Source organism: Chiloscyllium plagiosum, chromosome 11, assembly GCF_004010195.1.
Source record: "Chiloscyllium plagiosum isolate BGI_BamShark_2017 chromosome 11, ASM401019v2, whole genome shotgun sequence".
NCBI classification, from domain to species: domain Eukaryota; kingdom Metazoa; phylum Chordata; class Chondrichthyes; order Orectolobiformes; family Hemiscylliidae; genus Chiloscyllium; species Chiloscyllium plagiosum.
In genome coordinates, this window is record NC_057720.1 from 47,629,311 (window position 1) to 47,643,326 (window position 14,016).

The following is a 14,016-nucleotide window of genomic DNA, read 5'->3' on the forward strand; positions in this document are numbered from 1 at the left end:
AAGGCTTCCCATTTTCCAGCCATCCCTTTACCTGCGACCGTCACCTCCAATCAGCTTTCGAAAGCTCTTCCCTAATACCGTCAAAGTTGGCCTTTCTCCAATTTAGAACTTTAACTTTTAGATCTGGTCTATCCTTTTCCATCACTATTTTAAAACAAATAGAATTATGGTCGCTGGCCCCAAAGTGCTCCCCCACTGACACCTCAGTCACCTACCCTGCCTTACTTCCCAAGAGTAGGTCAAGTTTTGCACCTTTTCTAGTAGGTACATCCACATACTGAATCAGAAAATTGTCTTGTACACACTTAAGAAATTCCTCTCCATCTAAACCTTTAACACTATGGCAGTCCCACTCACACAAAGAGAAGGGAGCAAGATGCTTTCTGCTACCTTTGGAATGTTCTGACTGCATTGCTTCCACTCGTCTGGAAGAAACTGCATCTCAACCAATCCAGGGGTTGATGTTTGGTAGTTTTTCCTCAATTCAAAAAATCCTGGTGCCACAATACCTCAATCATATAACAGCTTCACTGCTTCAGAAGCAGTAGTTTTATGTATTGCTAAAAATGTGCACCACTTGACTTTTCCAAATTCCAAGATCCCTGGGTTTTCACCAATTAAGACTTCTGATCTACTTTAGGATCCAAAAAGGAAAATCTGTCCCTCCTTACATGCTTTCACCTTTAAATGGATGAACCACCATTTTTAAATGTGTTTCATAACCAGGTAGAAATAACAGAAATGCAAAACAACAGAAGAAATGCACATGTATTTGTTCACTCTTGCTCATGGCAGGCTCCGTGCCAGAGACCTGAGCCCCGTTACTTACCCCGTTACTTACATGTATTTGTTCACTCTTGCTCATAACTAATGCAAGATTTAAATCATTTATTGTAACTTTCTTCCCAAATTCTTGAACAATTGCAACACAATTGCATTATTCCTTCTTGATCTGCTATCTTTCCTAGCAATGTGAACAATTTTTGAATTAAATATTTGAATTATTAAATTTCAATGAAACAATCTCGCAATGAGCCTTAAATTTCTCAACTAAGTTGTGTGATTACAAACAGTGTATATTAGTTTTCTTGCAACTATAAAGAACATTGACTTCAAAATGTTGAGAAGCAAATAATAATCCCCAAGTCTCACTTCCACTGTAGAGTGCTTCTTCTGACATTGGGCGAACTTCTTAGAGAAATACCAATTGGCATCTGTCTTTCCGATTCATCAACCTACAATAAGATTGCACTCCTCTCAAGCCATTAACATCAAATGCCATTTTAAAAGATTTCTAAAGTCAGGGGGTTGTCAATGCAGGTCCATTTATTATGATTGCCTTCAGCTTTTCAAAAGCTGCTTGGCATTTTGCCGATCATACCAGCAAACCTTGCTTTCAGTAGAAATCTACTAGAGGTACAGTTATTGTGCTGAAGTTACGCAAGAACTCTGACTAAACCCATACACTATAAGAAATCTCATGATTTACCATTCAGTTTGAGGAACATAAAATTCTATCACTGCTCCATTTCTACTGTTCTTGGCCATCTTTGCCCTTGTCCTACCAGTGGTCAAGGTAGGTTCATCTCAATGTTGTGAATTAACTCTTGCTGATACCTATTACTGAGCCAGCTAATCATAATTTCTTAAACAGGTCCTCTACTTGTCTTCTATGTTCCTCCTATGTGTTATTGGGTATGACAACATTATCTGAATAAACAATAGAGTGAGGTACTTGCAAAACAACATGATACGCAAGTTGTTTGAAAAGTAGATGAGGGAGTTATAAACCTGAGTGGCATTAATCCACATTGATATAACTCATTTGGTGTGACCAAAGTTTATATCTCTTTAGATTTTGATGTTAATGGCACTTATTAGTACATCTCCAATAAATCCATTTCAGAAGGAATGAGGTACTGTAAAGTGAATCAATACAATACAATGAGGATGTGTTCTTATTGCACTTATGTTTGTGTAACTAATGCAAAGTCAAGTTCGGAACTAGTTTAGGAACTAACACCACTCGATAACAGCAACTACTTTGGCTCGGTTCAACCTGGTGGTTTTTCAGCATATTTCAGCATATTCTCAATTCGATTCTGAGCTTGTTTTTCTGGGCTTAACTGATAAGGATGTTTGTTTTAATGGTCCTGATTTCCCTACATTATTATGCCTAGTAAACATAGTACATCTGGATGTCACTCAACAGATAACCTTGAATTTCATAAGAACTCTTAAACCTTTCTTGTATATTATGTAACTCTCTGGGTGTTTTAGTATTAGCTAGTCAGATTGTAGGATGTTCATTTGTGAATTATACTCTCTTGCTACCTCACGCTCAATGTCTTCATTGTCCTTCACCACTCTTACCACCTTGCAGTTTCCTTTCTCCTCCCTACGTTGAGACCATGTTAATATGCTCACGTGATAGAACCAATTTTTATTCCTGTCATCTAGAGCATCAACCAAATAATTAACTTTACTAACCTTTCAAACTACCTTGTATGGACAACACAATCTTATGAAGCTCATCTTACGAAGGTAATAACTCCAACGCTTCACATACTATATGAATCATTCTAGTCATAGCACATGTATCTGCCTTTCTTTCATCTTTAAGTTTTTAAATGCGACTTTGCATGCTCCTTTGAGTCTCTCTGGAAACGTGGGCATGTAATTAAGTAATAAGTCTGATCTTTTTGCCTTGAAAACCTTTGCTCAAACAATTTTACAGGACATGTCACATGACTATTGATCAATTTGAACAAACAAAATCCAATAGATTAAATCAGGGAAAGCAATCCTGGTAGCAAAGAGTCAGAAATGTAATCCTTTGACCCAATCGTATGTATTTGTGACAAAAGGCTTTAATCACAATTTTGAAATTCTGACGGTAACTCTACAAAGCTCCCTGTGTTTGCAAATGATAGCAGTGGATTTTAACTGTTTTATAATCAAAGTGCTTATTTAGTCCTGAAAAACGTGAGTCATAAGAATTAGAATTTTGGTCTGACTGTATTTCAATTGTTAGTCCATAACAAGTTTAAAAAACAAGTTGCTGTTTCTATCATGGACCAGTTCTTCAAAACTGGGTAAAGGAACTCAAGGTGCCAGTTTGATTACATGTTGAGGTTTACCCACAACCTGACATGTACCACATGTTTTGACATTCATATGAATATCAGATAAAATGTCTGTTTATCCAGTTTTCTGCTTTTTACATGTTCTGCCAGATGAACTCCATTCTGGAATATGTCCTTATGATATTTGGGCAGTACCACTATCTTATGTACCATTCCTTGTCCATTCCTCATTAACAGGAAAGGAACGCTATTTACTGTAAATACATTTATCCTTTAGAAATGACAGAAAAAATAGGACTGCTAATTTACCACTGGATAAATTAAATTATACGCCTTTAAATCCCACACACACACACACACATGCTCTCAATTACAAATTAGACAGATGAAAGACAATTTGTTCGACAGAAGTATTCCAGATGGAAAAAGTACAGGCAGAGAAACCAAAGTTCTGAAGGTCAAACGTCCAGATCACATGGATGGATTAAGTTATCTTTCAGTTCTTTTGAATATAGCAATAATAACACACTGTTGCCTGTCAAGTGAAGGTCTGTCAATTTGACAGTTGATCACATGGATCCAAGTCATTTTTGTATTAGAATTCTTTCTTTTGAATATCTTGTTTTTATTTTGATTTTCCGCTCAAACATCAAAGTGTGAAAGCCGTTTTCTGCTTGCATACTCGAGCTGATCTGGCCACACTGTTTCCATCACTGTGCAACTGCAGTTCAACCAATCCAAGAGCTATCATCAGGCAGGTTTTCCTTTACTCAAAAACTCCTACCCTTACTCTGTCTCAATAATGTAACAATCTCACTACTCCAAGACCAACAACTTAAACATGCAGCATCTGATTTTTTCAAATTGCAAAACAATCCTGGTTGTCAGCTATATTAGCAGTGTCTGGCATTCATTCCAATTTATCATCTAAAAGGAAAATACAATTCTGAAGGTCATATGGGTGGGTTAAGTTTTGACTTGAGCAAGGACGACACAGTTTTCTGTGGTGATACTTCTTCAAATTGATAGTTGATCAGGTGGACCTATGTCTTTTATAAGGAATATATTTGCCAAAAGGTAAAACTATCTGGTCCCTTACACTTGGAAAAGGTAAGAGATGTTATCAGATTCACAACCCCAACTTTTATACATATCGGGTTTATTTGTTTCATACCTTCAACAAGTGGAGGTTGAGATAGATAGGTTCTTAATCAGAAGGGGATTCCACAGTTGTGGGGGAAACACAAAGTGAACATGAGGATTGTCGGATCAGCCATGATACTACTGAATGGCAGAGCAAACTTGAAAGGCCTACTCCTGTTCTTTGTACTTACGATTTTAAGGAATCTTAATATATTAACTGACAGAAACAAGCAAGAAAACCAACTGGATTAAGGTGTGCCATACTCAGTAGCAGCATATAAAATAGTCAGATGTAGGGGGTGGTCTCATCCATACACAACATTGAAAATCCTCACTTCCCCTGATATTGCAATAGCATTTCTGAGAAATTACTTCTTAAATAGAGAAGAACTGAGAAATTAAAAATAAAAAAACTATAATAAAATGTGAAACCAAAAATAACTCATTGGTATTGCATTACTAAAATATAACAGATGATTATAATAACCTTATGTTATGCTCAGAATTTCAAATAAAGATTCTTAAGTATCTCTCAAATAGATTTAAAAAGTTGTTTTAAAAGCTACTGGGCACAACCTAGAAGTAAAAGTTCATTGTGCAAACATATTTTATGAATTGCTAAATACCTGGTAGTCCAGGATGCTGAAACCTAAGCCTTTTGAACTCTTATTCAGTTCAATCAGTTTCACATTCGAAGTCCACAGAGCTAACTCCCCAACTTCATCCTCTTCTGCATTTGCTTCAGAATCCAAGTCCACCTTTGGGGGGAAAGAAAAATGTAACCTGTATATGCAATATCAAGTGAGTTTCTGGGTCCTAACCTGCATTGTTCATATCTGACACTCACCATATCTTTCCATAGCCAGCGAATTGAGGTTTCGGGTTTGCACTTATTATTCAATTAAGTATGGCAAGTAGGGTCTCAAGGACAGATGAGTATTTGAAGGCCCTCCACTATTGACACATGGACAGGCTCACCCTCCAAGATGGGAGCTGCCAAATACAGGAAAGAGAGACAGAGGGTGTTCTGTCTGGAAGAATCTTATAGAGAAGTCTTGTCTCCCAAAGTTTGGTCTCATGGTGGTTTGGGGGTGTAATGGCCTGCAAGTTGGATGGAAAAATCCAATTGGCTTTTGCTGAGTGGTCTTAATAGGTCAGGTAATAGGTCTAATTGTTGGTTGCTACAAGAGAGCCATCGATAGCCACCACAACCACAATCACCACCCCACCTCTAACCACCCCAAAATCCAGCTTCTCTGGACCAAAAATGGTCCACAGATGGTGCCATAATGGAGACCAGTACATTGGCTGGTCTCAGGAAATTGCAAGCTACCACCTCCATTTCTCACTTCCATAGGAACATAGGAACAGAAGGAGGCCATTCAGCCCTCCAGCCTGTTCTGCCACTCAATGAGATCATCAGGAGGCTGGAAGAACAAAACAAGCCAGGCAGCATCAGGAGATGGCAAAGTCAACATTTTGGGTGTAAACCTCCTTTAGGACTGGGGATGGGTGTGAGGGAATCTGCAGATAAAGGGGTTGGGGGGCAGGGTGACGAGCTGCAAGAAAGGTGAACACAGGTAGAGGGTACAATCTGTTTGGTCTATGGGAGGAATGAATCCAGTTGGTGGCTTGAAGAAAGAGTCGCTGAGAGGAATGGAAGGGAGGGGGCGGTCGAGGAAGGGAGTCAGGTGATGGGATGGGAGGTTATTTGAAATTGGAGAACTCAAGTTGAGTCCTCCGGGCTGCAGACCAGTGTCCATCTGTCCTCACCTCACCACCCTGCCGCTTCACCGCTTTATCTGCAGCTCCCCTTACAGTCACCTCCACTTCCTGAGGCTGCCTGGCTTGCTGTATTCTTCTAATCTCCTGCTTGTCTACCTTGGATTCTAGCATGTGCAGTTTGTTTTGCCTCTAACTCAATGAAATCATAGCTGCTCTGTGGCCTAACTCCATTTACCTGCCTTTGGTCCATATCCCTTCATAATCTGGCTAAATAAAAAAATTCTCTATCACAGATTTGAAATTAACAACCGATGTAGCATCAGTTGCCATTTGTGGAAAAGAATTCTAATCTCTACCACCCTTTGTATATAGAAGTGCTTTCCAACATCTCTCCTGAATGGTCTGGTCCTCATGTTTCGGCTATGCCCCTAGTTATACAATCTCCAACCAATAAAGGTAGTTTATTTTTAACGCCTCTATCTTTTTTTGTTAATACTTGAAGACTTCAATCAGATCACCCCTTAATCTTTTAAATTCTAGAGAAAACAGGTATAATTTGCATAATGAACTCCTCATAACTTAATGCCTTAAGTTCAGGGATCATTCTTGCAAATCTATGTTGTACTGCCCCAAAGGCCAATACATTCCTCCTAAGGTGTGGTGCCTAGATCTGCTCACAATACTCCAAGTGCAGTCTAACCAGGTTTTTGTATGGTGACAGTATAACTTCTATGTCCTTATATTCCAGGATAAAATCAATATTAACATTGGTTTGGCAGGAGTAATCCTACACATTTTGTGCATCATTAAGAAATAAAAACAATATTGCCCACTATTCCAAAATGTATGCCACAACTTACATTTAAGTTAATTTTTAGTGGTTCAACATCATTGCATATTGTGAAGATGCATGTACAAGGCTCTGATTCTCCAAACGATCATTTCCAATTCTTTAGAACATGGCAGACAGGGACAATAGTGGAGAGATGTACGAGGCTGCTCTCACAAATCTCTCACAATTGCTGAATATAATGAAATTGCAAGCAAGAGCAAACTATTTTAAACATAAGACAGAGAAAGAGAAAGTGGGCGATTGAAACACACATGCAAGTTCACACTCATTCCTCTCTTCATTTGATGTATCACGCAAGACTGCAACTTTCAACAAAAATTTCATTCTGCATTTACCTGGCTCATACAACTTTCACTATTCCAGGGAGATGGTGGCCTAATCACTGGCTCAACGTTTTCTGCAGTCTAAAAATTACACCATACAAATAGTTAGTAACGTAACAACTGATGCTATGATCTCAGAGAACATTCAGTACAATCAGAATGCACATTGTTAAATACACACCGTAGGAAAATCCTTTCCACAGCAATATATTCAAATTTCAGGCAGGTGTGCTCAGAAAAACTTTAAATTAACAAAAGACTACTACTCCTTGTACAAAAATACTTTTCCATAACCTTTGTGCAACCTTAAATATCTGACAAACAATATCTGACAAAAAGTGAAATGTAGTGTCTGACTGAATTACTATGATAGACAGATTAAACAAGTTAGGAAATCATTGAGAAATTGTATCAGAATACAAAAGTAATAAATTTATTCTAATCAAATATTTAAACATCAGTGTATGATTTAGCTCACTGCAAAACTAAGTAGATACACCTGGCATGCAGTCTGTATGAAAGTATGTGTGGAGAAATATCTGTCGTCGTTCACTGAATTGAACAGCTGCTCTAAAATGTTCTCACACTGAATGCAGAAGTGAAGTGGAACATACTTCAAGACAATTTTTAAGACCACACTATCAATATGTGGGAAACTACAGAAAGAAATACTGACTGCTTTGAAGCTGATGTCACAGTAAAGAAACTCATCATTAAAGTCAAGTGATTGGTCTCTCTTGTAATTAATGAGAACCAAGCAAGAAAGCTGTAAATGCATTAGGAGCTGCTTGACATAAAATCCAAGGAAGGCCTTTTGCTTTGAATAAGATTTTGCACCAAAATCACTACCAGTGTTTGGTGAGCTGTGGGTGTTGAGAATGCTGTGGAGAGTGGCACATCAGGTGATGATCAGCTCCAAGTGGTGCAAACATCCTGATTTTGGATGTCTCCAGTACACCTTGTGACATGTCATATAGCAAAAGGTGTGCATTAATCATAGCAGAAGCAAAGGTCAAGCAGCCTCTGTCAATTTTCAGTAGTCTTTTCTGGTAGAACAGTGCTTGAAGCAGAAAGCCATAGTCTGTTGTCTGCATTCACAATAGAACTGAAACCTCCAACAAGTAAAGACACTCTGTTGCTGACAGGACTGGAGAATTAATCTTTCATCTCTGTTATCACAGAATCACACAAGTGTTAGCATGCAGGAAGTGGCAATTTGGCCCATTGTTTCATGAACCGCTGCAGCCACACAGTCCCATGCAAAAAGTCCTGATGTTCCAGGTTGCAAATTTACAAGTTGACATCTCCTTTCTATTTCTTTGTTTCGCTGACATGACGGATGTAGTCGACTGTTGAACAGAAACTCTATGAACCAAGACTCCCTTAAAACAAGTAGGCAATGGCAAGTTAACATCTTGCTGTTCGGAGGCTGGCAGTGGAAAGTGATGATGTCTCCCAGTATCACAGGCAGCCCAAAGCATCTATTCGCTACAATAACGAAGTGGGCTTTTTACTCGTCATTGCTGATTCCACGGAATGGATGCTTTGTGCTATCTGTAACATCCTGCAGTAAAACAAACTGTCTTCTCTGAAAAATCGGCAACGTTTATGGGGAATTTATCTACCCAAATGTCAGGGTTGCCACTCGATCTTCCAAGATCAATTTAAAGAAATGCAAACCACCACATTTGGCACCAACTTGATTGCACAAATTGGCAAAAGTATTGCATCAGTCCACCGTTGATTTCAAAACCAGATTTTATTGTCAGGTTTACTCCTTAGCCTTCAAAATATATCCACAAGACAGCGGAGCTGCTTGCTGCTTGCTGGGAGTTTTGTTCACAAGTGACAAGACATGTCCAGCTGCCAGTGGCCCTGCACACTGTATGTGTAGGGGCTAAACCTCCTGCAGCTTTGGTATCAGACTATGAGGGATCTAATTTCCATGAGAAGGTACAGTGAGGACTTTCCAATAGAAACACAGTGTACAGAAAGGGACAGAATTACATCACACATCAGACTCACCATTTTGCTTTGCTACTAGCCAGCATTATAGCTTGAAAATGAGAATCAACTAACCATGAGTATGCCAATTCTCTTCACCCACAGACTACTTAGGAACTAGGGGCAGAAGTAGACACATCAGCCCCTTGTACTTTCTTTGTTGTTTAATAAAATCATGCATCACATTAACATGATGTGGACCTTTGTGTCCAGATGACTCTATAGTTTGGAGATCTCACCTTGGAAGCTGAACTTTGCACAATACTCGGTTCATCCACAGGCATCTCTTTTCCACCCTCAAATAGTTGTCGACAGCAGACCAAAGTAAATGGGGGAGCAGCCTCTTTCAGAAAGGAAACCACCTCACGCCGAGATTTTCCGTATAACTGCTTTCCATTCACCTGAAGGGCAAAGCAAACATCAAGGTGATAATTTAATCAAGCAAGCAACTGATTATTTAACAGGTCTATTTAACATGCTCAAAATAATGAATGGAACAGTTTATGAAAAGGGACTGGACATTAAGTTTTTTTTAAATCCGTGCTTTTGAAAAGCTATTCTCTTGAAATAATCCCACAAAACACACTTGCTATTATTTTGCAGTTCTACTCATACAAGTTTTTATATCACAATGTATTTTGAAATGCACTTAGCATACAGACTTAACTTACTAAACCACTCATCAGACTAACAGCTTCTTAATCGCATTAGTCATTCAAATAACTGTACCAGAACTCCTCTCCTACTCCACTTCAGTGTCTTGCTTATTAACTCAAAATGTTATTTTAATAATGTGATTGTGTTACTTTAACGTTCACTTTCCCTGATTCATTAATTAGCAAATTGAGAAGAATGGAAGTTGGCAGAATAACACTTGCATAAAACAACTGAGAGGAGCAAAACTGTTTAATGACACTCTAACTTGAAAAATAAAAATGATGGTGGCTCCTAATAAGCCACAAAAATAAAGCTCAATATTAATGGGACTAAATAGGTGAAACTTAGACATACACAGATACCAGCAGAAAAAAAACAAAATAGAAAATTGTGCAAAAGATTAATCAAAATCTTTTTTTCAAAATTAGCAAACTAAAACCTGATACGGTGCCCTAGAAGCTAGAATAAGTTTTCTTGTTCTTGATTGCTTCAGTTACAGTGTCTATCAGTAAATACTAATAATATCTAATGAACAAAGATTTCTTAAAGATACACACAAGAAACATTCAATTATTTCACAAGGATTACCTGACTCTTTTCTATGCTGTGATTTTCATGGCACCAAAACTAAAGCTGACCAAATTGCAGAATAATTTCCAAATTTATTGATTTACTAACTACAAAAAAACTATACCTCTAAAATTTCATCTTCTAATTGTAATAATCCAGTTTGCCCTATTGGCCCATCAGGAACAATTGATGATATGTAATGATGTCCATCAAAAGAGTCCAGATCCACTCCAAACCTCAGGGCATGAACTGGTAACAGCTGGATTAAAACAAAGTCAAAAATTAGGACAAGTCTGCAAAATGGCCAATGTTCAAGTTTCCCATCCAGCTAAGTTCATGATCTGGCTGCTCCAATGGCTCATGTTCACTTGACTGAAGCCAAAGAACAACGCAGTCATTGGTTTTGCCTCGCCAGCAGCATTTTCTGCAATAGTGTCTTGATAAATTGTCCTTCAGATGAAATGCTAATCAGAAGCCCAGTTGATCTCTCAGATGAAAAGTAACATTTTCAGGAACACAGTTTGAAGAAGGGCAGAGAATTTTTTTCTGGTGTCTTCATTAACATTTATTTCTCTAAAATCTCTTGAAATGGATGAATTGGACATCAATTCCATCACTGCTGTTGAACCTGCTGTGGGCAAGTCAGCTGCCATGTTTTCCACAATGTAAGAAGTGACTTGACCTCAAATCAGTAGTAAAACATTGGGGGTAATGGCGAGGCCATTAAGGACTTTCTTAAAAGTGCAGTTTTTGTTTTCTTCAATGGCAAGTAGGACTTTGCAACAGAAATTTAATTTTAAACTCAAATTATTTGACAGTAAATTAGTCCTAAATCTTTAAATGCCAGCTGTTATGGTCCAGGCCAGACCCCCTCAAAATATTTTAAGAAGGTAACCCAGACCCTAACTTCTTCTTATCTTAAAGGCAAATGTGATGTAGATATTCTAAGTGTGATGCAGCTGGTCAACCACACCGTTTTGAGCAAAATAGAATTTGTTTAAACATGAACAAAAGAAAACAGAATTTAGAAGAACTTTACTATTTGAAAACTTAACTGACCCAACACAGCAACTTAACTAAGGAGCTGTTCCAATTCCTGTAACATCCCATAAACACACCCCTTGGCAAAAGGCAAATTCAAACATAGGCAGGAGAGATTTCAGATAGAAGTGCCTGTCTAGAATCATCTGCTGAAGCTTGGAACCTTTCTGTGGATTCCAGCATTTGTGACTGTTACAACTAAACTAAACTAGAAATAACCTGAATTAGGAGAACTGGCCACACCCCTGCGTTTGTTAAAGTAGACATTTTGGCACCTTTGCCTTTACAACCTCTCTTGGAAAAATCCAAGGACAAAATAACCTTTTTAAAGTGACAGCATCATTACACAGTGTCCTTTATAACAGAATTATTAGGTAACTGGTTGTTTATGCTTATTTCTTCCTCTGAGTAACAAATTTATGCTCTGTTGTTAATATCGTCTGCAGCCTTGTATGGAAATGTTTCAGTGACTGACCATCAAGTTAAGCAACTGCACAACTGAAATATATGGCTTATCAAACCAGGTTTCAATCTGTGATTTGACATGTGCAATATTATCATCAGCAGGGATCATAACAGTGACAATAACAGCTATCAGTGATTGTTGTAAAAACCCATCCAATTCATTAATATCTTCTCGGAATGGAAATCTATCATCCTTCGCTAGCCGATGTAAAACTCTAAGCACTTAGCAATGATTCTTAACCATCCTGCAAGTGGCTAATCAATTAAAAGTTAATTCAGGATGGACAACAATTGCAAGCAACACTAGCATGGCACGTAAGAGTAAAAAATACATATGACTAAACTGTAATGTTGTCTTGTATTTTCAAGAGCTTAGCAGCTTTTGACATTATTTTTGCAATAATTCATTTGTTCCTGCAAGTCAATAGTAACAATATCCTGTTCCTGTGAATACAATAATTAATTGTTTTAATCATATAAAATATTAGAATTTTGTCTTTGCCTCTAATAGCAATAGCCCTTCCTGGATTACATCCCCTCTTCATGCTTGATTCTTACTTGATCTCTTGGTTATGCATCCAACTAAGTACGACTGGTTCAAAGACTGTTGATAATTCACTTCAACCCCCTTGTCAATCTGCTGTGGTAATTTTCTGCATCACCATTTTATTTCAGATCATTGCCCATAGCAGTATGAAGCTCTTTTTCTATTATTATCTAGGCTATTACATAGAGCTGCAATTGTTGCAATTCAGAAAGGCAGAAACCAATGTTCTATTTCCAGAACTTTTATTTGCTGGCTATGCAGTTCCCTCAGATTTAGCTTCTGAAAAGCAATTTGTCATACTGAGTTCTCAAGGTATGATAATATTTAGACATTAACAGTATTTCAATATCTATGCACCTGAGGATATCCCAAAGAGCAACCTATTCTTCAGCTTCTCAATTTAAATTGAGAAATCCAACAAAACGTTTTGGACATGCATGGTCCTTTTATTCTATTAACTTGTACAGCATCCGTTGAGAAGTTTATTCTGGGAATTACTTCCTCACCATAAGGTTATTTTGCATGCTAATTTATTAGCCTGGTAAAATAAACATGACCAAATTGTCTCAAATATTATTGCAGATGCCTGACTATTAAAGCAGTGTGTATAAATACTCACCCTTCGACGCCAACGGTCATTTTGAGTGCGAGCAGCAGCTGAGTTTAAACAAACCTGGAAGGCTACAGCTAAGGTGAGACAGTTTGTTTTAAAATTACTTACCGGTTACGGGCAGCGGTGTTTTTTTTTCTCTTCACAGAAAGAGCGGGAGCAGCAGGGGGAAGTGACGACGACCAGAGGGGGAGCCAGAAGCTGGTGTACGCAAGCTTACCTGGGTAGGTTTTTTTTCCTATAAAAGCGTGCAGGAGGGGAATCCGAGGCACTACAGAGGTAGTGCCTCCCACCCTCCCTCCTCCTGTGACTCCGTGGGCGGCACGGTGGCACAGTGGTTAGCACTGCTGCCTCACAGCGCCAGAGACCCGGGTTCAATTCCCGCCTCAGGCGACTGACTGTGTGGAGTTTGCACGTTCTCCCCGTGTCTGTGTGGGTTTCCTCCGAGTGCTCCGGTTTCCTCCCACAGTCCAAAGATGTACAGGTCAGGTGAATTGGCCATACTAAGTTGCCCGTAGTGTTAGGTAAGGGGTAACTTGTTAGGTAAGGTGTGGACTTGTTGGGCCGAAGGGCCTGTTTCCACACTGTAAGTAATCTAATCTAATCTAATCCTCTAACCTGTGGTAAGTAGGTAAGTGCGGCATTTTGCTTGTTCTATTCTTTAGACCGAGCTTTTTTTAAAAGGTTACTTTTAGAGGGATGGCAGTGAAGGCAGTGCAATGTTCCTCTTGAAACATGTTTGAGGTGAGGGATGCCATGGTCGTCCCTGCTGATTACACTTGCAGGAAGTGCACCCATCTCCAGCTCCTCCAAGACCATGTTAGGGAACTGGAGCTGGAGTTGGATGAACCTAGGATCATTCGGGAGGCAAAAGGGGTCATAGATCGGAGCTTTAGGGAAGTAGTAACTCCAAAGATGGCAGATAGATGGGTGACAGTGAGGGGGACTGGGAGGAAGCAGCCAGTGCAGGGAACCCCTGCGGCCGTTCCCCT

The 14,016-nt window shown here is 38.8% G+C and overlaps 1 protein-coding gene across 3 annotated transcripts in view; it reads right to left on the reverse strand.

The window, feature by feature from the left end:
* patj (PATJ crumbs cell polarity complex component) overlaps positions 1-14,016 on the reverse strand; it is a 396,330-nt gene that overhangs the window by 328,903 nt on the left and 53,411 nt on the right. For all 3 annotated transcript variants that reach the window (XM_043699258.1, XM_043699257.1, XM_043699256.1), the window contains exons 15-18: positions 10,486-10,620; positions 9,374-9,535; positions 7,143-7,211; positions 4,856-4,987 (exon numbers count right to left, since the gene is read on the reverse strand). In XM_043699258.1, coding sequence (XP_043555193.1) covers positions 4,856-4,987; positions 7,143-7,211; positions 9,374-9,535; positions 10,486-10,620 — 498 coding nt within the window. The remainder of the gene's footprint in view (positions 1-4,855; positions 4,988-7,142; positions 7,212-9,373; positions 9,536-10,485; positions 10,621-14,016) is intronic.